This window comes from Mauremys reevesii, linkage group 13 (genome assembly GCF_016161935.1).
Source record: "Mauremys reevesii isolate NIE-2019 linkage group 13, ASM1616193v1, whole genome shotgun sequence".
Taxonomy (NCBI): domain Eukaryota; kingdom Metazoa; phylum Chordata; order Testudines; family Geoemydidae; genus Mauremys; species Mauremys reevesii.
Genome location: NC_052635.1, coordinates 3,545,598 through 3,571,185, shown reverse-complemented (window position 1 = coordinate 3,571,185; position 25,588 = coordinate 3,545,598). Strand labels below are relative to the sequence as shown.

The following is a 25,588-nucleotide window of genomic DNA, read 5'->3' as shown; positions in this document are numbered from 1 at the left end:
GGGGTGGGGTCCTGAGGGGGAGTTAGGGTGGGGGGTCTCGGGAGGGGGTGGTAGGGGACAGGGAGCAGGGGAGGTTGATGGGTTGTGGGTTCTGAGGGGGGCAGTCGGGGGCAGGACATGGGTTGGGGTCAGATGTTGCGGGCGAGACAGGCACGTGGAGCTTGTACTCACCACGTGGTTCCCTACTGGGTCTTTGGCAGCACTTTGGCAGCGGGTCCTTCACTAGCTCCGGGTGAAACACCCGCCGCTGAAATGCCGCTGAAAACCTGGAGCGAGTGGAGACCCACCGCCACCAAAGTGGCAGCGAGGACCCGGTAGAGAACCGGTTATTAGGATTTTGGAAGCTCATCAGTGTTCAATCTAGTGTGTGTCTTTATCTCTGAGGGGCACAGGTATCCCCCTTCTCTGGCCTCATTTGGCTGCTTAGAAACTGCTTCCTCTTTTTGTGCCAGTCCCGCTCTGCTCTGTGTCACTGTGTGTCTGGCGCAGTAATAGGTGCCGGTGTCTGCAGCTGTCAGCGAGCGGAGCTGCAGGGAGACCTGGTTCTTGGCGGTGTCTCCAGAGATGGTGACTCGGCCTTGGAGAGACGGGGCGTAGTTTCTACCCCCGCCACTATACATGTACACATACCCCATCCACTCAGGCCCTTTCCCGGGGGGCTGCCGGACCCAGTGCCAGACGTAGCCGCTCTCAGTGATGGAGAACCCGGAGACAGCGCAGGTCAGGGTGAGGGTCTCCCCGGGCTTCACCGCTCCCGGGCCGGACTGGACCAGCTGCACCTGGCAGAGGACACCTGGGGAAAGAAAAACAGAGCAAGGAATCAATTAATCGCAGAACAAGCCTAAGGCTCTGTCCCGGATTCCCCTGCTCCCACATAGACACTTACAGGTGGGGGCGGAGAGCAGGGACAGGAAAAGCAGCAGCGATTTCATTCTCGTGTTCATGCAACGAGGGAAACTCCCCAGCAGGCAGGACCGGGCAGTTCTGTGTCTGGGGGGAGACTGAGGCACCCAGGACCTGGGGTTTGTATTTAAACAGAAACCCGCCGGGGCAGGGATTTGCATGCGGGTTGCTCGGGTGGGTATAAGAGATGCCAGGGGGTGAGCGCTCAGTACACGGCGATGTCCCTCGGGGACAGGTGTCTCCTTTACAGCACACAGAGACCAGGTGCTCAGCTCAGCAGCCGTGTAATGACAAGTGATGCCCGTGTGAGGGTAGGAACGAGGGTCTGGAGGACACTCGCTAACGCTGATGCCCAGGAGACCCCCCTGGGCCAGACATTTATTTGCTCGTGGGTTTCACCCAGCGAGTATAAACTACCCGGGAGACCTCTCGCTAGGCAGCGCTGTCTGGTGGGTAGGAGATTCACAGCCCCCTCATCCCTTAGGGTGTGACCCACAGGCCGGGGCAGTCAGTGGGTTTCTCTCCATTGGAACCGTGGCTACTGCAGACTGTGCTGGGCAAACGGAATCAGCACAAGGCGTGTTCAGACTCTGCCTATAGGAACGAAGCTCCTGGGAACATCTGAGGGGGAAGGAGTCACAGCTGCAGTGGGAGAGAGAGGCTGGTTTCAGGCACCAGAGACTGACAAACAGCTTTATCGAAAGGGGAGGAACTGGGCATGGAGAGACGATGCCTCTTCTGGGGTGTCTCAGCCTGGGAGTCGGGGCTGCAGCAGCCCTGAAGGGAGATGCACAATAGAGGGGGATGGAACAGTCTTGTCTGTAGGCGCCAACATCTGGAGTGAGACAGGGCCTGACTGTCCGTGTAGACTCCGCTTGCCCCAAGGCCGTGTCTACACTACAGAGTTCAGTCACGATCACAAACGGGAATAGTTGCATCGCTTGTGCATGTTCACACAACACTCCCTGCATGGGCGGAGGATGGCCATGGTTGGTGCTGGAGCATCGACAGAGAGAGAGCAGTGCATCCTGGGTAGCTATCCCACCATGCAACTTGGTGTGTCCTGCTGCTAGGAGCTGTGGGAATGGGGAATGGATCACAGTGCATCATGGGCAGGGCTCACTGTCCCATGATGCAGTGTTTTTCTGTCCATCATTCCGTGGGCTTCCCACTACATTTGGTGCCCTTTTTTTAACAGGCCCTGTAAACTGGGCACCCGCCATCTCTGCCTGAACTCCTGGCTGCAGCCCCGCTCTGCAGTCCGGGGATAAGGGCTATGGACACAGGGGGCTGATCACTCAGTATTTCATGAGCTGTGAATCTGAACAGGAATGATTGTATCAGCCTCCCCCCACCCCCGCTTTACTCTCTCACAGTAGCACAGTGCGGGGAGACCTGGTTTGTCACCACACACTGGGGAAATGCAGCATCTAAGTTTTTGGAGCTTTCATATAAAACAGTGGTTCTCCACCTATTTACCGTTGTGGGCTGCTCTGTGTGTTATGTGAGCTGCAGCCACACAATATATACGCTACCTGTATGGCCCTGAGGATGTCATGGGCTGCAGCTGTGTGCTGATTGGGCGGGAAGTGGCCTTCGGTCTGCGGCTTGAGAACCACTGGTGCAGAAGAACTGCTTGTGGTGAGTGTGAGAGAGGACGACTGCTGCCCCCTACTGGACAGAATGAGACTTCTTTGTGTGTGTGTATTTGTGCTACTCTTTACTAAAGGAAAGAACCCTTCTTACTGCACACAACACACAGTTGACAAGAAGGTGTGAGTAACAGTAGGGAGAAATTAGTATGGGCAAAATGAGGTTTTGTAATGACCCATCTACTCCCAGTCTTTATTCAGGCCTAATTTGATGGTGTCCAGTTTGCAAATTAATTCCAGTTCTGCAGTTTCATGTTGGAGTCTGTTTTTGAAGTTTTTTTGTTGAAGAATTGCCACTTTTAGGTCTGTTATTGACTGACCAGGGAGACTGAAGTGCTCTCCTACTGGTTTTTGAATGTTATAATTCCTGATGTCAGATTTGTGTCCATTTATTCTTTTGCACAGAGACTGTCTGGTTTGGCCGATGTACATGGCAGAGGGGCAAAGGACTCCAACATGAAACTGCAGAACTGGAATTAATTTGCAAACTGGACACCAACAAATTAAGCCTGAATAAAGACTGGGAGTAGATGGGTCATTACAAAACCTCATTTTGCCCATACTAATTTCTCCCTACTGTTACTCACACCTTCTCGTCAACTGTTTGAAATGGGCCACTCTCATTACTGCTACAAAAGACATTTGTCCTCCCTTGGTATCCTGCCATTAATTGAATTGTCTCGTTAGACTGACCTCCCACTTGGTAAGGCAACTCCCATCTTTTCATGTGCTGTGTATTTATACCTGCTCCTGTATTTTCCACTCCATGCATCCAATGAAGTGGGCTCTAGCCCACACAAGCTTATGCCCAAATAAATTTGCTAGTCTCTAAGGTGCCACAAGGACTCCTCGTTGTTTTTATTAGTATGTAGGTTGCTCATATTCAATCTACTGTGTGTGTCTTTATCTCTGAGGGGCTTAGCTATCCCTGCTCTTCTGGCCTCACTCGGCTGCTTAGAACCAGCTTCCTCTTTTTATACCAGTCCCTGCTGTGCTCTGTGTCACCGTGTGTCTGGCGCAGTAGTAGATGGCGGTGTCTGCAGCTGTCAGTGAGCGGAGCTGCAGGGAGACCTGGTTCTTGGCTGTGTCTGCAGAGATGGTGACTCGGCCCTGGAGAGACGAGGTGTAGCCTGTCTCCCTGCTGTTATATGGGTACACATACCCCACCCACTCCAGCCCTTTCTCAGGGGGCTGCCGGATCCAGTTCCAAGCATAGCTGAAGTCAGTGATGGGTACACCAGAGACAGCACAGGTGAGGGTGAGGGTCTCTCCAGGCTTCACTATTCCCGGGCCTGATTGCACCAGCTGCACCTGAGACAGGACACCTGGGAAAAGGAAAACAAAGTAAGGAAAGAATTGGCCACTGAACGAATCTATGCTTCAGTCCCTGATTCCCCAGCTGTGCCAGAGACACTCACAGGTGCGGGTGGAGAGCAGAGAAAGGAAAAGCAACAGAGCTTTCATTCTTGCTTTGATGGAAGGAGGGAAATGTCCCCAGTGGTCAGGAACAGGGTCTGGTCTGTTTCTAGGGAGGGACTGAAGCACTTATAATCAGGGGGGGTTGTATTTAAAGAGCAACTCCCTGGGGAGGGATTTGCATGCGGGTTGCACCCAGCGGGTATAAGGCGACAGGGAGCCGTGTAGGTAGGGGGTATTGGCTGGTGGAGTGGACAGAAACAGATCTTCATCATGCCTGGGCTGGGATGTGGAGGTCACTGAACCTTATGACGCACTTTCCACTCAGTGTAATGTGTCTTAGTACAGGGCTTAACTGGATCTGTGAATCCCAGCCTCCAACAAAGGCTGCTGAGAAATGCATTGGGCATCTCTGAGAAACATAAACAGTCCACAGAAGCAGTCAGTAGAAATGAGCTGTCAGGGGGGATGAGCAAAGGGGAAGGTGATTCCTCTGTATCATACTAGGGATAGCTCAGTGGTTTGATCTTTGGCCTGCTAAACCTAAAGTTGTGAGTTCAATCCTTGAGGGGGGCCACTTAGGAATATGGGCCAAAAATCTGTCTGGGGATTGGCCCTGCTTTGAGCAGGGGGTTGGACTAGATGACCTCCTGAGGTCCCTTCCAGCCCTCATAGTCTATGATTGCAGATATAGGGAAAGTGGTACAGGTGTGGAGACTATATAAGTGTGTGTGAATTTGGCATATGGTGTTGTTTACGTTCACTTTGCTGTGGGCGAGTTTGTTTTCATGTGAATGTATCTGTCACAGCGAGGATCCAACACTCCAATTAAAACTGGTCTCACTGCAATGCATAGAATCCTCTTCCCCTATTTTGGGACTTAGGCAATTAAATAACATTAAAAATCTTCTCCAAAGGGCATTAGAGTTCCACTTATTTTCATTCTATATTGTGCTCTTTCCAGGGCCGGCTCCAGACCCCAGCGCGCCAAGCACGCTCTTGGGGCGGCATTTTGCCGGGAGGGCGGCAGCCTGCTCCAGCGGACCTTCCGCAGTCATGCCTGCGGGAGGTCCACTGGAGCCACGGGACCAGCGGACCTCCCGCAGGCATGAGTGCGGAGGGTCCGCTGGTCCCGCGGCTCCAGTCGACCTCCCGCAGGCATGACTGTGGACGGATCGCTGGTCCCGTGGCTCGGGTGGACCTCCCACAGGCATGACTGCGGATGCTCCACCGGAGCCGCGGACCAGCGAACCCTCCGCAGCTGCAGGAGGTCCACTGGAGCCACGGGACCAGCAGACCCTCCGCAGTCATGCCTGAGGGAGGTCCGCTGGTCCCGCGGCTCCGGTGCACCTCCTGCAGGCATGACTGCTTGGGGCGGCCAAATTGCTAGAGCCGCCCCTGCCTCTTTCTTCCTATAAAGACAAAGTATCATTTTATATCTGCTGTCCAAAACCATCCTTTAATTTTGTTCATTATACCCTTCCCCAACCATAACCCTAACCATAACCCTGCATTTATTTCTAACCTTACCCTTAATCCTAACTCTATCCTCTAGAGTTACTGAGATCTGCTTTTTGCCAGCGTATCCCAGCCACTCTAACCCTGCTAGGTCCATGACCAATGGAAACAGCCACTAAGGACTGTAGACCCGGAGAGATTGGACACAGATCAGTGTGAAGTTCTCCTCATAAGAACGGCCATACTGGGTCAGACCAAAGGTCCATCTATCCCAGCATCCTGTCTTCTGACAGTGGCCAATGCCAGGTGCCTCAGAGAGAATGAACAGAACAGGTGATCATCAAGTGATCCATTCCCTGTCACCTGTTCCCAGCTTCCGCAAACAGAGGCTAGGGACACCATCCCTGCCCATCCTAATAGCCATTTATGGACCCATTCTATATGAATGTATCTGCATTCGCTTCCCTCCTGTAAATATATTTTATGTCCAGCCACAGTCAGAGAAAGGGCTTTCAAATGGCCCTTATTGTGTATGTATGGAAACAGCATCCTGTTTTTGTACCAGTCCCTGCTCTGCTCTGTGTCACTGGCACAGTAATTGGTGCCGGTGTCTGCAGATGTCAGCGAGCGGAGCTGCAGGGAGAACTGGTTCTTGGCGGTGTCTGCAGAGATGGTGGCTCAGTCTTGGAGGGATGGGGTGAAGACTGTGCTCCCACCATATGGATAAATCCCTCCAACCCACTCCAGCCTGTTCCAGGAGGCTGCCGGATCCAGTCCCAGGAGCAGCTGCTGTCAGTGATGGATACACTCGAGACAGTGCAGGTCAGTGTGAGGGTCTGTCCAGGCTTCACAGCTCCCAGGATGGACTGGACCAGCTGCACCTGGAAGTGGACACCTGGAAAAGCAAAGCAGAGCAAAGAGAGAATTAGCCATAGAAATAATGTATGGTTCTGCCCTGGATTTCCCCACCTGTCCCATAGACACTCACAGGTGAGGGTGGAGAGCAGGGAAAGGAAAAGCCACAGAGATTCCATTCTCATTTTCATGCAATGAGGGAAACTCCCCAGTGGCCAGGACCAGGCAGGTCTGTGTTTTGGAGGGACTGAAGCTCCTCGAATCAAGAGTTTGTATTTAAACAGCAATGCCCTGGGGAGAGATTTGCATGCAGGTTGCACCCAGCAGGTATAAGGTGACAGGGAGCCATGTAGGTTGGGAGTGTCACCTGGTGGAGTGGACAATATCATGTCTGGGCTGGGATGTGGAAGTCACTGAACCTTATGATGCACTTTCCGCTCAGTGCAGTGTGCCTTAGAATAGGGCTCAATTTAGTCTTTGAATCCCAACCTCCGACAGAGGCTGCTGAGAAAGGCAGTGTGCATCTCCGAGAGACATAAACAGTGCACAGAAGCAGTCACTAGAAATGAGATGTCAGGGGGATGAGCAAAGTGGAAGGTGATTCCTCTGTGTAGTACCGATTAGTTAATAAGTGACACTGCAGATATATCCAACGGGGAAAGTGGTGCAGACGTGGGGAGACACTGGGCATTCAGTAGTGGATACAGACAAACAGGGTCAGTGAGGGAGGAGGAAACGGAGACCCAAAGGGACGATGCAGCTTTGGGGTTTTATGCAATGAAGAACTTTGCACTCAGGGAGCCCTAAGAGTAACCTGGAGGGGCAAGCAGACCCTTATAGTTTGTCATTTTCAGGTTAATAGTTTCATATTATATTTAGCCCAGAGAGGACTATTTGCACCAGCTAATCTGACCTGCACCGCACAAGCCAGTGGATTTCCCCCAGTGATTACTGGATGCTTGTTAAGGTGCCAGCAGTGACTGTTCCCAGGTAATTCCTGCCCCCCACCAGGGGAGCTGAGAATTGCTGTCTGTGCACGTAGATAGATGTGTCTGAATTTTTGTGTTTTTCACTGACGGTCCCTGCTGAAGTGGGAGAGCCCAGTTCGGTGGGTGTTTCTGAAACATGCAGGGCCGGCTCTAGACCCCAGCGCGCCAAGCGCGCGTTTGGGGCGGCGTCCCGCGGGAGGGCGGCAGACGGCTCCGGTGGACCTCCCGCAGTCATGCCTGGGGGAGGTCCACCGGAGCCGCGGGACCAGCGGACCCTCCGCAGGCAAGTCTGCAGGAGATCCACCGGAGCTGCGGGACCGGCGACCACCAGAGCGCCCCCCACGGCGTGCCGCCCTGCTTGGGGCGGCGGAAATCCTAGAGCCGCCCCTGGAAACATGCTCTCTCTTTCTGTCTGCGTGAAGCCCGCTAAGGGAGGTAACGGGGGTCTTCTCGCTTTGTGTCTGTTTATACCTTTGTGTACAGAGAACACACCCACACATTGCATGTTGCCTTTTTCTTACTCTTTATACTCCATGTCTGTGCTGTTACCTTATTTTATTTCTGTTTCACAGAATTCCCACGAGACGTTGGATTATGCCAACTCACATTTTGACTGAATTTGTGTATCGCAACAGAACTCTGGGGACAGTGTATTGTGGGAGATTAGGCAGACCCTGCTCTGGATAGGGCAGGCAGTAGAGAGAAATTACCTGAAGTCTGTTTACTTGAATACAAATGTTTACATATATTTTTCATAGTGGATTCACTTTGGGCGAGTCTATAAGTGAGTCTGTGTGTGTGTGTGTGAGAGAAAGAGAGAGAGAGAGAGCTTTTTATTTTTGGCATAGGGTGTCATATTCAATTTACTGTGTATTGGGGTCTGGGGAGATTGCTGTGCATGAGTTTATGTTCATGTGAATGCATGTGTCACAGCAAGGATCTTCATCTAATACCGGTCTCACTGCACTGCATAGAATCCTCTTCCCTTTTTTGGGAGTTAGACAATTAAATAATGTTAAAAACCTGGATGTATGGGCATTAGAGTTCCATTTATTTTGATGCTATATTGTCAACTGTCTTCCTATCAAGATAAAGAATCACTATACCTCCACTGTCCAAAATGCTTCTTTTATTTTTTATTATTCCCTTTCCCTAACCATAACCCTAATCCTAACCACAACCATTTATTTATTTCTAACTGTACCCCTAATCCTAACTCTCTCCTCTATCCTGTTTTTTGGGAGCCTGTCCCACCCTCTCCAACCCTGCTGGATCCATGACCAATAGGAACACCCACTAAGGACTAGAGACCTAGAGGAATTGAACAAATCACAGGTCAGTGTGAAGTTCTCCCCATAAGAACATAAGAATGACCATACTGGGTCAGACCAAAGGTCTATCTAGCCCAGTCTTCTTTCTGCTGCCAGCAGCCAATGCCAGATGCTTCAAAGGGAATGAACAGGATAGGCAACTACTGAGTGATCCATCCCCCATTGTTCAGTCCCAGCTTCTAGCAGTCACAGGTTTAGGGGCACTCAGAGCATGGGGTCGCATCCCTGCCCACCTCGCTAATAGCCATTGTTAGATCTGTCCTCCATGAACTTATCTAATTGGTTTTTTTGGCATTTATAGCATCCCCTGCAATGATTTCCACAAGCTGACTGTACCAGTTGTATGAACAAGTGCTTCATAAGAACGGCCATACTGGGTCAGACCAAAGGTCCATCTAGCCCAGTATCCTGTCCTCTGACAGTGGCCAGTGCCAGGTGCCCCAGAGGGAATGAACAGAACAGGGAATCATCCAGTGATCCACCCCCTGTCGCCCATTCCCAGCATCTGGCAAACAGAGGCTAGGGACACATCCCTGCCCATCCTGCTAATAGTTACTGATGGACCTATCCTTCATAAATGTATCTCATTCTTTTTTGAACCCTGTTATAGTCTTGGCCTTCACAACATCCTCTAGCAAGGAGTTCCACAGCTTGACTGTGTGTTGTTAGGGAATCACATAAAGTGGGTTATGTTATAGCCCAGAAATAAATGTATTAACTAGAACAGGTGTATTTTAAGTAGTTAAGGAGGTAGCAGGCAGAACAAGGGAGATTACTAAAAAAATAAAACAGAGTATGCAAACTAAGCTTAAAACACTAAAGAAACTGGTTACATGTGAGTTCTCACCATAAATGTTGTTCTAATCTTCTTCACAGGCCAGTTGCCCTTCCAGCCTGGACCCAGTTCTTTCCCCTTGTTCAGTCTTATTTGCTTCCAGACGTCGTCTTGGGTGGGGTAGCCGGGGAGAACTGATGGCCGGGATTACCTCACTCCCCACCCTTAAATAAGATTTGCACAAGGCAGGAGTCCTTTGTTTCCTAGTTTGACCCCCCCTTCCCTTACAGTGGAAAGCTACAAGAAGTTCCACATAATGGTTTAGAAAACCCATGATCTTCCTTGAGGATGGGCAAGTGTACCAACATCTCGGCATGCCCACGGGTTTCCACGTCCAGCAGACACCTGAGGACCCCATCACGGAGATCCTATGAGATGTGACTAGAATTAATTCCTCCCTACTGGCACCGTGGCAGACGATCAACACCTTGAACATCTGCCTGATCCTCCATATCTCTTTCATACTGAAGGGATCTGCCATGGCAAAGGTACTGCCATAGAAGGCAGACAACACCATCCGGCAGCTGGTGAAGAAGTGGATGTTTCTTCCCCAGAGGGACAGCAGTGAACTGGTGTACATCTCGCACAGACAGGGCGGCGCCAACGATACTTGAATGGGTTATCTACGTGACATTGCCCTGATCACTCACGCCTTTCGCCTTCTGATGTGCCTGGATGCCACGGTGAGGGACATCGTGGAGACTGTTGTGTAGGATGCTGTCAAGAAGCAAATTGCTGGGACCCCCTCCAGCCAAGATATTGCCACCTATCTGAGCGGCTCGCTGGAAGGTGAATTTGGAAGAGACAGAGGAGACTTTGCTTTGCCCTGGACTCATGCCTGCAATGCTACACAATGACTGGAGAAGCAGATTCTCTGGTATCCTGAGAGAGAAATGTCATGGGCCAGGTACAGTAGCTTGTGGCGCTGACTTCCTTTCTGCCTGGTGGGTGCTCGACCCCGTCTGGCCCCACCCCTGCCCCTCCTCTTCCTACCCCTGAACTTTCCTCACACTACCCAGTTAACTCTTCGCAGGTTTGGTCCGCTTAGTCTGTCCTGGAGCTTAGGGCACTTGGTCCGTATGTGGCTTCTCTGCCCACAGTAATAACAATTCATGTTCTGTTGGTCCCCTTGAGACAGTCGGTTGGTCTTGATGCTGGTTGTTCCCCTTGATAGGGGGTTCTCCACATTCCCCCTTTGGGGCATCCCAGACTGACTCTGTCTCTGCACAGTGGTGGGCTTATTATTTTGGGATTCCTCCATTCCATCCCCTGATCAGCTGGCCACAAACTTGTCAGCCAGATGCCCTGCACTCTTCAGGGCCTCTGGCTTTTTGTCCACCAATCATATTCTCAGGTCGGATGGGCAATGTTCATACAGGTGCTCCAGTACAATCAGTTTAACCATGTCCTCCTTCGTCTGGGTCCCATCTGCCCACTTGTGGACATATCCCTCCCAGGGCCGGCTCTAGATTTTTTGCCACCCCAAGCAAACCACTCCCTCCCCCCTGCTTTTTTGTGGCTTTTACACATGTTTGCACAGCCCCTGATTTGAATTGTTTTCCACTCTGCTCAGCAATGGCTGCTGATGGCTCTGTAACCTCATTCCAAGGGCATCTCTTGGATTCAAAAGAAAGATGGGGCTTGTATTCGTTACTTGGTTTACTGGGGGCATCTTGTCGTATTAAAGGAGAATCTCTTTTGCATTTGCTCTTCTTTCAGCGCAGAACTTCACTTCCCACCCAGACTGGAAGCGAGATCAGAGAGTTTCACTCCTTAAAGTCTAAAAACCACCAGTGTTTCTTTCCCCTGTTTCTCCCTCCTTTCAGTAAAAGGCTCCTGGTGTCTTTCTCTTTCACCTTAATTGGAAGGAATGTTCCTTGTCCCCCCGTCCCGCTTTCTCATCACCGCCCTCCTTCCAGTGACCTGCTCCTGTAACGAATGCCTCACATGTCTAGGGTCAGGAAATATCCCACAGATCAAAAGGGAAGAGTGTGTGTGTGTGTGGGGGGGATTAGGACAATGGGGTCTGGGGGCACCACTCAGTCTGTCCCAGAGCCATGAAAAAACCTGACCCTGACTCGCCTCACCGTGTCCAGAGTAGCACGGAATGAGTCCAGGATGGCGTCTGGTGTCGCCTTTGTTAGGAGAGACACAGAGAGAGGAGATCGCCTCTCCTGGAAATCCTTGCATCTTGTCCCTCTGACCAGTCATTGTTTCTTTAGAGTCGGGTCTTCTTTTGACACTGCTCTGTCAGACCAGGCGCCTTTGGCTGGGGCAGCCTGCTGTAGCCATACAGAGCGACTGGGGGAATTGGGCTCCATCAGTGATCATGGAGCGGAAATGGGGCTGGCTGCATCAGCCTGATCCCCTGTGTCCGCTGCCTATTTGTACAGACAGTCCCCCTAGGTTTCCCTAGGAGCGCCCGGTCTGAAATCTCTCTCTCCATCCAGACACATGAGTGTGAAATAGCCTGAACTCTGTGGTAGCCTTGCCAAGGGCCAGTCCATGTTCGCTTAGAGGACAGGGTCGATGCACGTGGGATCCAGCTGTCAGGCTGAACTTCACTTTGCAGATCCATAAATCAGCTGTTTGATCTCTCCCCTCAGGTGCCTCACTGAGTTCTGACATTATAAACCATCGCGGTTCCAAGGTATCCCAGTGAAGGGACCCTGCATTGGCTGACACGTCTGTGCTAGCCCCTCTGTGCTCTCCTCTTCCCAGATGTGCTGGCCCTTTGCACACCCCCAAAATTCAGGATTGAGGGTTTCAGAGTTTATTGCAAACTGGTTAGCTTGGAAATGGTACCTATTTCCATTTAAACCCTACATGGATTGGAGCCCAGAGAGGCAAACCTGATTGGAAACAGTGAGCTCTGCGCTCTGAGAGGTTCTTGATTTCAGCTCCATTGGGATTTTTAGAGTGGCCCTGCAAACCCTTCCTAGCCTGAGTCAAGGGCGGCTCTAGACATTTCGCCGCCCCAAGCACTGCGGCATGCTGTGGGGGGCGCTCTGCCGGTCTCTGGTCCCGTGGCTCCGGTGGACCCTCCGCAGGCAAGCCGCCGAAGGCAGCCTGCCTGCCGCCCTCCTGGCGACCGGCAGAGCGCCCCCTGCAGCATGTTGGCCCAAGCATGCACTTGGCGTGCTGGGGCCTGGAGCCGCCCCTGGGTCTGCGCTTGGAGAGGTTCTTGATTTCAGCTCCATTGGGATTTTGAGAGTGGCCCTACAAACTCTTCATAGCCTAAGTAATCCTTACCCCACAAATTGTTCCACCAGAGCCAGTGGGGTCAGTCCCATTAGTAGGATGGCAAGATTTTAAAGAGAACTAGACCCTGCAGAAGTTTGTCTGGTCCAGCCCCAGTCTCTGTTCCCAGCACCTGAGCTCCTTCTAGCTTTCCATGCTCCCAGCTTCTCTTTTCTACCGGGCCATTGTATAGTAAACCCCATGAAACTCGAGTAAGCACATTGGCTGGAGCTCTTTTCCTTGCAACACCTGAAAGCCTCAACTCCTGGAAGAGGATGGCCAGAATGCCACCCCTGGAAATGTGCCGCCCTAAGCACGTGCTTGCTTTGCTGGTGCCTAGAGCCAGTCCTGACACTGAGGAGATTAAAACTTCAAGATTCCTTATCAGAAATGGAAAGGGAGCTGGATATTTTTTGCTGTTTTTAAAATTAAATTGGCAGCTAGTATTGTTTTTTAAATTATTTTGAATGTTCATTCCCACTTCTGGGCAGCACTGAAGGAGACTTTTCACAAGCAGCAGCTGCAGCTTTGGGTCTCACCAGAAGGGAGCGCTGCACCCAAGTGTAGCGGAATTCAATTGACCCCAATGGAAGGCGATGAAGGACCGGAGGGGCAGAGAGTTAATTCTACAGCAGCCTGTGTGGGAAACACGCTTCCCTTGGGGCCTCTCCTGTGCTTTGCAGGTTTCCAAGGTATCAGCAGGAGGGAAAGAACTTGTAAGTTTGTGTAGAGTGGGAGAAAAGACAGTCATCTGTGCCAAATGGAGCTCCCTGTGGTCTTCGGAAAGAACCGACAACTTTGAAATCACAAATATGAACTCAAAATGTATTGTGATGGGCGCCAATGTAGGGGCGAAGGAAGGAAGAGGCAAAGTGGACACTAATTAGAAACTGACTGAATAGCAGTAGCTAGAGATCGCGCTTTGTAGTGCAGTGGCGGGTGTGTGATATTTATGCAAATCTCAGCTCCGGGTTACCCCATAAAATGGCAAACTCTGGCTTCTCCCACGCTCTTGGCTGCCAGAGAACTGGATTTCCTTCACTGCGCTCTCCTACTGGAAGATGAAATCGTTGTTATCCGCTCTGTGTTTGCTGTCCGTCTCGCCCTGTGAGTGTCTAGGGCAGGCGGTGGGGAAATGATTGCGGCAGGGTGGCTTTAGCAAGTGCGGCCGGCGGGGCTCCGGCTGGCGGAGTGGTTCCGCAGGGATTGCCACGCTCCCACTAGGGGAGTGGGGCCGTGGCATTGCCGTGCTCCTGCCGGGATTGCGGGGCCACGGGACTCGCCGCGCTCCGGCCGGGGGAGCGGGGTCGGGACTCGCCGCGCTCTGCCTGACGCTCTGGCCAAGCCCTTGGCAAGGTAGTTACGATTTATCTCTAATTCCCTCAGGGGTCCTGTCCGCTACGCACCTGGTCCAGTCCGGCCCAGGAGCGGTGAAGCCCGGAGACACCCTCACACTGACCTGCGCTGTCTCTGGGACCTCCATTAGCAGCGATACCACCTGGCATTGGGTCCGGCAGCCTCCCGGGACAGGGCTGGAGTGGATGGGATGGGTGTATCCATATGGCGGGAGCACAGGCTACGCCCCGTCTCTCCAAGGACGAACCACCATCGCCGCAGACACCGCCAGGAACCAGTTCTCGCTGACAGCTGCAGACACCGGCACCTATTACTGCGCCAGGCAGGCACACAGTGACACAGAGCAAAGCATTCGTACAAAAAGGGTAAGTAATTTCCACACACCCATTCAGGGCCCTTGGACAGGAATTTCCCCTGTATTGGCCAAGGCACCGGGGATATTTACAGGAGGCAGAAGGGATAAAATGGGTTTATTCAACTTTGTTCCCTGTAAAGAGAGACATGGAGAAGGACTCGTTCCACCCCATAGCAGGAAAGTGATGAACACACACAGAGACACACACACACACACTCTGACAAAGATCAAAGTTGTATCTTCTCCTGATGCCCAGGTCTCTCCCCTTCAGGTAAGGCTGTTTGTCAGACAGGTGTCTAAAACCAGCCTTTCTTACCTTGAAGTTGCAGCTCTTTCCCCAGCAGGCAACCTGTGGAACTCGTCGCCAGAGGATGTTGTGAAGGCCAAGACTAGAACAGGGTTCAGAAAAGAACTAGAGAAGTTCATGGAGGATAGGACCATGAATGGCTATTAGCCAGGAGGGGCAGGGATGGTGGCCCCATCTCTGTTTGCCAGAAGCTGGGAATGGGCGACGGGATGGATCACAGGGCGATTCCCTGTTCTGTTCATTCCCTCTGGGGAACCTGGCATTGGCCACTGTTGGAAGACAGGATACTGAGCTAGGTGGACCTTTGGTCTGACCCACTATGGACTTTCGTATGTTCTCATGTTCACGCACTCCCGGGAGAGTCTCATTTCTATTGACACTGTCTGTGCATTGTTTGTATTTTAGGCCCTGTTTGCCCAGCTCATTTTGTGGTAGCCAGTGCTCCAATGCACAGACAACCATTGACTTCATCTCACAACTTACATACATAAAGACCATGTAAGACTCTCTAACCCAACAGAGAGGCTGCCTAGCTAGAAGTATCTCTGCCAGTTTATCCCAACTGGGTGAAACCTACACACAAATCCCTGTTCCAGCGGGTTCTTCAGAATCTCAGTCCAGGCCCTGTGGTCCCACCATCCTACCCTCACACAGCTCCACAGCCTGACATGAATCAGGGAATATTAGAGGTGGAAGAGATCTCAGGAGGTCATCTAATCCAACCCTCTGCCCAAAGCAGGACCAGTCCACAGACAGATATCTTCCCCAGATCCCTCATCCATTTTCTTTTGGCCCAATCCTCTAATTTGTCTAGGTCACTCTGGACCCTATCCCTACCCTCTAGCGTATCTACTTCTCCCCCCAGCTTAGTGTCATAAACAAACTTGCTGGGTGTGCAGTCCATCCCATCATCCAGATCATTAATGAAGATGTTGAACAAAATCGGAACCAGGACCGACCCCTGAGGCACTTGGCTTGATACCGACTGTCAACTAGACATGGGTGCTGAGCTGAGCACACACTCTCTCTGAGGTGTAGAGGACACATCTGTGTCCCCAAGGGGACATTGCCATGTACTGAGTGCCTACCCCTGTAATTTCTTATACCCAGCCTTGGAAACCCGCATGCAAATCCCTGTAAGGATCAGGCCTTTGTCTGCAGCCATATTGTAAGGCCTAAAGCCTAAGGCCTTCATCTGCAGCCAGATTAAAAGGGCAGCCAAGCATCAGCCATTAGCTGAGAAGCAGGAAGTCACCTCCTCACATTCCATCTAAATTACATTAAAACAATGTACTAGCAGGCTGTTAAGAAGGAGACCCCGTCCTAATGGCACCCACTATCACCAGATAAAGAAACAGATCTTAAGACAGCTAAAGAAAACTTAGTTTGATTCCTGTCTGTCAAGAAATCACTGATCAATAGCTCCTACCTCCCATTGATGTCAATGTGAGTCAGGCAATTAAATAACATTAATAAGCTGGTCCGAAGGGCATTTGAGTTCTACTTCTTTTGATTCCATTTTGGTGACTTTCCTCCTAGCAAGATAAAGATTCACTTTACAAAAGGATCACAACCCATCCTTTTATTTGTTCATTATACCCTTCTCCTAAACGTAACCATAACCACAACCTAACCCTACATTTATTTCTGACCCTACCCCTAATCCTAACTTTGTCCTCTATCTCCAGCTCTAATCCCAATCCTAATTTTAATTTGAATGCTGAACCCTCGCCCAAACCAGAACCCGATACTTATTTTCTAACCCTAATCCTAAAAAATTCTTTAACATAACCAAAACCATACCCATAATCTCTTTCACTTGACACCTACAATATATTATTTCCATGCTTCTGTCTCTGGATCTCCTCTCAATTCTCACCTAAAGCAGCCACGAGAGGGAAGAGAAACCCCAAGACTGTTCCATCCTGAGGGCTTGGCTACACTTACAAGTTGCAGCGCTGGTGGAGGCTTTCCAGTGCTGCAATTACACCCCGTCCACACTTGCAGGGCACAACCAGCGCTGCAACTCCCTGGTTGCAGCGCTGGCTGAAAACCCATCCCGGCAGGGGTATAAGGAGTGCAGCGCTGGTGGATCCAGCGCTGCTCAGCAGGTGTGGACACTCACCAGCGCTTTACCTGTCCTCCAGGGAATAAGGAGCTATCCCAGAATTCCTGTTCAGCCACTCTGCTCATCAGTTTGCACTCTACTGCTCTTGCCTCAGGTGACCAGCCCTTTAAATGCCCCGGGAATTTTAAAAATCTCCTTCCTGTTTGCTGCAGCCAGGTGTGGAGTGCAATCAGTTAATCTTTCCAGGTGACCATGCCTCCACGTGGCAAACGAGCCCCAGCATGGAGCAATGGCGAGCTGTTGGACCTCATCAGTGCTTGGGGGGAGGAATCAGTGCAGGCATAGCTGCGCCGGCCGTAGGAATTACGATATCTTTGAGCAGATATCAAGGTCCTTGCTGGATAGGGGCCATGATCGGGACGCACTGCAATGCAGGGTGAAAGTTAAGGAGCTGCGGAGTGCCTATTACAAAGCCCGCGAGTGTAATCGCCGATCCGGATCTGCCCCCACGACCTGCCGTTTTTACAGGGAGATGGACGAGATACTTGGGGGTGACCCCACTGCCAATCCCAGGATAACGATGGACACTTCTGAGCAGGCTGGGGGACAGGAGGAGGAGGCGGAGGCGGCGGCGGCGGAGGAGGAGGCGGGGGGGGGGAGGAAACCACGAGTGAAGCTACTGGGATGGGGGAAGACACCCCAGAGTGGGCATGCAGCCAGGATCTCTTCTCAAGCCAGGAGGAAAGTACCCAATCGCAGCAGCCAGCAGTTGCAGAACGACAAGCAGAGGAGCGGGTTAACGGTAAGCGGCTTTTATTTTCTGGGTGGAAATGTTTCTGGAGAGGAAGGGGGGTTATGGCTGCATGCATGCCAGCCTCTAGATGTGGAATAGCCCGTTGATGTGGTCTATCACGTCGCGGTAATCTGCTTCAGTTATCTCAGCAAAAGTTTCAGCCAGAGCGTGGGCAATATGCCTGCGCAGGTTTATAGGGAGAGCCACTGTGTTTCTTGTCCCAGTCACGCTGACGCGTCCGCGCCACTGTTCCGCGACTGGGGGGGGGATCATTTCTGAACACAGGGAAGCCGCGTAGGGTCCCGGGCGGAATCCACATTGCTGTAAAAGAGCCTCCCGCTGTCCCCTAGTGACTCGCAGCAGGGAGATATCTTGCAGGATTAACTCCTGTGAAAAATGTTGGGAGACTCTTTAGTGAAGAGATAGGTAGATAGTGAAGATCACCCTGCAGCTGCATCTTCACTCAACCTCTATCACTCCAGATTACCCGAAGCAACCAGCCCCCCTCTATCAATCAAGCCCCACTTCTCCTTCTATAAGCACCCCTCACTCACCATTTCGTGGCTTCTGTCGTGTTATGCGTGTGGGGAAAGAATGTTAAAGTGCAAACTCCCTCAGTGTAACAATTCATGTCTGGAGATAGTGGATACAATGCTGCCCCTGTTAAATGTTTCATTTCTACAGTGACCTTGACTCCTGGAGTGGGCAGATGTTCCACAGCACAGAGGCTACAAAATTTGAGAAGAAATCCCCGAAAGAGCAAAGAGGAGATGCTGAAGACTGTTCTTCAGCACTCTGCTGCAGAGAGAAAGGAACTGAAGGAGTGGCGAGAGAAGGAAAGCATGATCCGCCAGAGACATTGGCGTAGAAACGCTGTGGCAAAGAAGAAAAGCACAAACCAGCTGCTAGAGATCCTGTCGAGCCAAGCGGACTGTCTCAAGGCAATCTTAGCCATGCAGGCAGAGCAGTCCCGTGCTGCCCCACAGCCCCCCCCGTCCCAAAGCTTTTTTCCTTGTGCCCCAATGTCAGCTCAAACCGCCTTTCCCCAGCATTCAGTTTCTTACCACCACCAGCTGCCTCCAACACCTGTTCTTTCACCAACCAGCCCTGATACCTACCACCCTTACCCTCTGCACTCAACCCCCACAACCATGCAGTATATGCACCCTGAAGTGCAGGAATCGTTAAACAGCACTCCAGACAGGACATATGCAAACTTGTGACTGTACAGTTCACCAACCCACACCCTTCCCTCTTGTGTTCATGAAATGTTGTGTGTCTGTCTGTCTGTCAAGGAATTTTTTTTCTTTACAATAAAACAATTCTTGGCTTTGAAAACAGTCTTTATTATAGCAGATAGTGAAAGATACCTTAGCCCAGTAAAGAAAGAGGCACTGCAAATCATTTTAGGGATAATAGAATAACAGTGTAAACAGTGCAATTCACTCCCATGCAAGTCAGCAAACATTACTGTTGGCTTTCAGCCTCAAATTCTTCCCTCAAGGCATCCCTAATCCTTGAAGCCCTGTGCTGGGCCTCTCTATTAGCCCTGCTCTCTGGCTGTGCATATTCAGCCTCCAGGACTTGAACCTCGGTGGTCCATGCCTCACTGAATGTTTCACCCTTCCTTCACAAATATGATGGAGGGTACAGCAAGCGGATATAACCGCGGGATGCTGCTTTCCCCAAGTCTAGCTTCCCATACAAGCAACGCCAGCGTGCCTTTAAACGGCCAAACGCACACTCCACAGTCATTCGGCACCGGCTCAGCCTGTAGTTGAACCGGTCCTTGCTCCTGTCAAGCTTCCCTGTATAGGGTTTCATGAGCCAAGGCAGTAACGGGTAAGCGGGGTCTCCAAGGATCACAATGGGCATTTCGACGTCCCCTACTGTGATCTTCCTGTCTGGGAAAAAAGTCCCTGCCTGCATCTTCCTGAACAGGCCACTGTTCCGAAAGATGCGTGCATCATGCACCTTTCCAGGCCAGCCTGTGTAAATGTCAATGAACCGCCCGCGGTGATCCACAAGCGCCTGGAGAACCATAGAGAAATACCCCTTTCGATTAACGTACTCTGATGCCAGGTGGGGGGGGGGCAGAATAGGAATATGCGTCCCATCTATTGCCCCTCCACAGTTAGGGAAACCCATTTGTGCAAAGCCATCCACCATGTCCTGCACGCTCCCAGAGTCACGGTCTTTCTTAGCAGGATGCGATTAATTGCCTTGCAAACTTGCATCAAAACAATTCCAACGGTCGACTTTCCCACTCCAAACTGGTTCCCGACTGACCGGTAGCTGTCTGGATTTGCCAGCTTCCAGATTGCAATAGCCACCCGCTTTTCCACCGTCAGGGCAGCTCTCAATCTTGTGTCCTTGCGCCGCAGAGTGGGGGCGAGCTCAGCACACAGTCCCATGAAAGTGGCTTTTCTCATACGAAAGTTCTGCAGCCACTGCTCGTCATCCCAGACTTCCATGACGATGTGATCCCACCACTCAGTGCTTGTTTCCCGAGCCCAAAAGCGGCGTTCAACGGTGCTGAGCATTTCTGTGAATGCCACAAGCACTTTGGTGTCACACGTGGCAGGAGAATCGATATTGATATCATCGTCAGACTCCTCGCTGTCACTTTGGAGCTGAAGGAATAGCTCGACTGCCAAACGTGTTGTGCTGGCGACACTCATCAGCACAGTCCTCAGCAGCTCGGGCTCCATTTCCCACAGAGTAAAACAGAAAGACACTCACAATGGCGCCAAACGTTGCCGGAAAGACAGAATGCTGGGATGTGAAGCGATGCACCACGGGGCGTTGGAACAGGAAGCGGAATGACCCACACACTTCCTTCCCCTTCCCACAATACTCAGCGCCAAAATGGGACGAGGTGCTCTGTGGGATAGCTGCCCACAATGCATCTCTCAATACAGCGCTGGAAAGTGCTGCAAGTGTGGCCACACTGCAGCGCTGGTAGCTGTCAGTGTGGCCACACTCCAGCGCTGGCCCCTACACAGCTGCATGACCAGCGCTGTAACTCCCAGCGCTGCAACTTGTAAGTGTAGCCATACCCTGAGTGTTTATTTATTAAGGATAAATGGCCCCTGGGACCCAGGAATCACCAAGTCGGCCCCTGCACAGCTCGCTCTGGGTTGCTGCAATTCCGAGGCAGGCGGGATTTTGTGCCAGGAGGATAAATATAACTTCCGGTGCCTCCGTTTTTGTGAATGTCTCCCCCAGATTGTTGGTGCTTCGAGCTCTTTGATAATTCCAGTCCCACGTATCCCTTTGGGACCCACCCCTTGGGTTAGCAGCCAGAGCGGCTCCACCCACAGCGAGTTGACTGAAGGACTGTCTGTGACGTGTCTGGGCTGGAAGTAACATCCTGGAGCCTGTGGAAATTACTGGCCTGTAGCCACCTGAAATGGGAGATAATTGGGGTTGTCAGAATTTGGGTTCTTAAAAATCATTCTTGGGACAGCCAATGTTGAGGTTTAGTTGAAAACATTTTGAAGCGTTACCTAGTTGCACAAAATTATGAGTTTTAAGCTTTTCTTTACTGTGAACATTTGTAAATTTCAGTGCTGATGGATGGAAATTTGTCTTTGGGGGCAGGGGCCGGGGCTGTGGGTGTGTTTACTGACATTCACTTTTACCGGCTTTTATCCTCAGTAAAAATCCGACCCGTCCAAGCCTCCAGATAGTGCAAGTTGTGAGACAGTAAACGCCCTGCATGGAAACCGCTCCCGCTTCGTGTACCGGTCCCTGCTGTGGGGCTCTCCGGGCGCAGTAACAAGCGGCGGTGTCTAGGGCTTGGCTACACTTACAAATTTGCAGCGCTGCAGCAGGGTGTGAAAACACACCCTCTCCAGCGCTGCAAATTGTGGCGCTGCAAAGCGCCAGTGTGGTCAAAGCCCCAGCGCTGGGAGCGCGGCTCCCAACGCTGTAAGTTATTCCCCACAGGGAGGTGGAGTACGGACAGCGCTGGGAGAGCTTTCTCCCAGCGCTGGCGCTTTGACTACACTTAGCGCTTCAAAGCGCTGCAGGGAGACCTGGTTCTTGGCGGTGTCTGCAGAGACGGTGACTCGGCCTTGGAGAGACGGGGCGCAGTGTGTGCTGCTGCTGCTGCTATACGGATACACGGGTCCCCTCCACTCCAGCCCTTTCAGGGGTGGTGGGGCTGGACCAGGTCCCAGCGGTAAGTGCCGTCAGTGATGGATTCCCCGGAGACAGCGCAGGTCAGCGTGAGGGTCTCCCCGGACTGGACCAGCTGCACCTGACACAGGACACCTGGGAAAAGAAAAATAGAGCAAGGAGAGAATTGCCCACCCGAGAGAGAGAGAGAGAGAGAGAGTTTCCCCGCTGCCCCAGAGACGCTCGCTCCTGGGGGAGGAGAGCAGGGTTAGGAAACGCCACAGAGATTTCATTCTCGTTTTCATGCAATGAGGGAACCTCCCCAGCGGGCAGGACCGGGCAGTTCTGTGTCTGGGGAGGGACTGGGGCTCCTAGAACCAGGGGTTTGTATCTAACAGGACACCCCACCCGGGCAGGGATTTGCATGCGGGTCTCACCCAGTTGGGATAAACTACCCGGGGGAGGGACCGCTACGCAGGGGCGCTGTCCGGTGGATGGGAGACTCAGACACTGCCCCCCCCCCACCATGTCTGAGGTGAAAGCCCCTTGAAATCAATCCGTGTCTCTCCCTGCTCCAAAACGTGCCGGCCGCCTGCCATCGGCACAGACCACGCACCGGAGAGGTCCCGAGGCGGGGGGCTCTCCCGGGGGGGTCAGATGAGGAAGGAGCCGCTGCTGCAGGGGGAGGGAGGCTGGTTTCCCCGCAGAGACCGACAAACAGCTGTATGGACCGGGAGGGAAGCAGCTTCCGGGCTGTGTCACAGCAAGGGCGGTGCTGGCGGGACACGGGGCAGCGGCTGCAGCCCAGGCTGGGGAGGAAACCGGCACCTTCTGCTCCGGCGCTTCTCCTACTGAGCAGCCGCGCGTGTGTGTCGGGGGGGGGGGGTCGGACTGCTGCCCCCGACTGGAGAAAATCAGACTTGTTCTCCCTCCCTCCCTCTCTCTCTGTGAGTGTGGTGCCGCCCGCCACTCTCTGCCGAGGGCACAGACCGGGACCTTCCCGCTGCACACCTAACACGCACTGCGACACAGACACGCGGCGCGATTATTTTGTAGCTCTTAATTCCGGGATGCTTTCCCTGCCCGCTCCCATGACCATTCGGAAGGAAGGAAACACCTGAGTTTTATCAGTGGGTTTCCCAGGATTTCTGTGGCAGCTCAAAGGCGAGGCGTGTCCAGAGAAACTGGGTAAATTCTGCAGTTTAAAAAAAAATCCCAACGGTTTGGCTGTATGTTTTTCATAATGAGTTCGCCGTGTGTGTCTCTTTCTCTGCAGGGCTCCACTGTCCCTGTAACTCCGGCCTCATTAGGCTATTTAGAAACCGCTTCCCCTTTTTGTGCCAGTCCCGCTCTGCTCTGTGTCACTGTGTGTCTGGCGCAGTAATAGGTGCCGGTGTCTGCAGCTGTCAGCGAGCGGAGCTGCAGCGAGACCTGGTTCTTGGCGGTGTCTGCGGCGATGGTGATTCGGCCTTGGAGAGACTGGGCGTAGCCTGTCTCCCCGCTACTATATGGGTACACGTACCCCATCCACTCCAGCCCTTTCCCGGGGGGCTGCCGGATCCAGTTCCAGGTGTAATGCTGAGTAGTGATGGAGAACCCGGAGACGGCACAGGTCAGTGCGAGGGTCTCTCCGGGCTTCGCCGTTCCCGGTCCGGACTGGATCAGCTGCACCTGGGAGAGGACACCTGGGGAGAGGGAAACAAAGCAAGAAAAGCGTTAGCCACAGAGACACGCCACGGACCTGTCACCAGTTCCCCTCGATGCCCCATAGGCTGACACTCACTGATGGGGGCAGAGAACAAGAAAAGGAAAAGCAGCAGAAATGTCATTCTCGTTTTCATGCAAGGAGGGAATCTCCCCAGCAGGCAGGACCGGGCAGTTCTGTGTCTGGGGAGAGACTGAGGCTGCGGTAATCAGGGGTTTGTATTTAACCAGCAATCCTGTGGGGAGGGATTTGCATGCGGGTTGCACCCAGCGGGTATAAGGTGACAGGGAGCCGTGTAGGTAGGGGGTATTGGCTGGTGGAGTGGACAGAAACAGATCTCCATCATGCCTGGGCTGGGATGCGGTGGTCACTGAACCTTATGATGCACTTTCCACTCAGTGTAATGTGTCTTAGGAAAGAGGTTAACTGGCTCGGTGAATCCCATCCTCTAACAGGGGTGCTAAGAAATGTATTGGGCATCTCTGAGAAGCATAAACAGTCCACAGAAGCAGTCAGTAGAAATGAGCTGTCAGGGGGGATGAGCAAAGGGGAAGGTGATTCCTCTGAGTAATATGGGTTAGTTAATAACTGACATGCAGATATATCCAACGGGGAAAGCGGTGCAGGAGTGGAGAGATAAAGGGTTAAAATCCATGTGCAGCTTAGGTGAGAACTTGGTATATGAATTGTGCCAGCTCTTTCCAGGGCCAAAGTCCAGCGTTTGGTCAAGAGACCAGAGGCCTAGCAAACAGTGATTAGCCAAGAGAAAGCAGAATAACCAAAAGATCAGCTTGCCTGTGCTAAGATAAGCCTGGTCAGCAAAACTGCCAGATGTTGGAGCAATAACTGAATAAATGTGTCTTATTCAGAGTTGCAAATTGAATAAAGAAGCCCTTATTCTGTTGTTTCAGAGTAGCAGCCGTGTTAGTCTGTATCTGCCAAAAGAACAGGAGCACTTGTGGCACCTTAGAGACACCCTGTCTCCTGGCAACTAATGACCTGGGCCCCTCCTCTACAAAGGTGCCAGCTGAAGGTGTTAGAGAACAAAGAGATCAGGTGACCCCCTGTCCCGGGAAAGGGACAAAGGCCAGAGGAGGAGGGGCTGGAGAGTTTAATTTTGAAGATGGCTGGGGACTGGGAGTGAAGTGCAGACGTGGGGGTCTGGCTCACTGCCCCCCAGAATGGACCCGGCTGAGGGGTCCCATTCTCTGTACCTACAAGCTCTGTTTTAGACCCTGTTCCTGTCATTGAATAAACCTCTGTGTTACTCACAGAGAGGAGACTTCACCAGGGTCCTGACTGGCTTTGTAGGAGCAGTTCCAGAGCATCTCCCGGGGACTCTGTGACAACCTGGACACCGGGCTAGATGGACCTTTGGTCTGACCCAGTCTGGCTGTTCTTATGTAATAGTGTGTGGGGTGGGGACACTGCTCCTGGCAGGGTGGGATGAGACCCCGGTGACGTCTGGGGCCCCAGGGGAAGGAAAAGGACAGGGAGTTCCTGGGGGGAGTTGGAGGCAGGCAGAGAAACGTCCAGCGAAGAAGCAGCAGTTTGGGTGATGGGGAGAGATTGAGGCACCAGAATCTGTGGATTTCCGCTGGGCTTCCTTGTGCTGTGCTGAGAGTGGGAGGGGGTCTGGGCTATGGGGAGACGCTGCAGGGTCTGGGCTTTGTCAGAACAGGGGCTGCGCTGGCTGGGACAGGGGGGAGAGTCTGTACCGAGCCCTGGATAGAAATGCAGCAGCTGATGGTCAGGTACTTTCCGTATGGAAAAGCCGTGTGTGTGCGTGCGCATATGCGTGTGTGTGTGTGCGTGTGTGTGCGCGCATGTGTGTGTGTGTGTGTGTGTGTGTGTGTGTGTGTGTGTTGGGGCTCAGGTTTGTGCTGGGAAAAGACCTTTGTGCACACAAACATGCAGAGACCCTCACAGGCAAACAGATGGACACCTCCACCGGTCCCTGTCTGCGCCCAACTCTGTACATCCCTGAATCAGTCCCTGCCTGTCCCTAGAGCCACTGAAATACAAACAACTCACTGTATTTTGGCAGGTTTCAGAGTAGTAGCCGTGTTAGTCTGTATCAGCAAAAAGAACAGGAGAACTTGTGGCACCTTAGAGAGGAACAAATTTATTTGAGCATAAGCTTTCGTGGGCTACAGCCCACTTCATCGGCCGCATGCAGAAAGCTTTTGCTCAAATAAATTCG

General features: G+C 52.3%; 2 gene segments (V, D, J or C); both read right to left on the bottom strand.

Moving 5' to 3' along the window:
- Positions 1-329: 329 nt before the first annotated feature.
- On the bottom strand, positions 330-981 carry LOC120380830. The segment is given in 2 exon segments: positions 330-793; positions 887-981. Coding segments are annotated over 2 exon segments (522 nt in total).
- A 21,949-nt stretch (positions 982-22,930) lies between these two features.
- Positions 22,931-25,588, bottom strand: part of LOC120380442 — a 37,006-nt gene continuing 34,348 nt past the window's right edge. The window contains 1 exon segment of the V gene segment in view: positions 22,931-23,365. Within this exon segment, the coding sequence occupies positions 22,992-23,365 (374 nt within the window).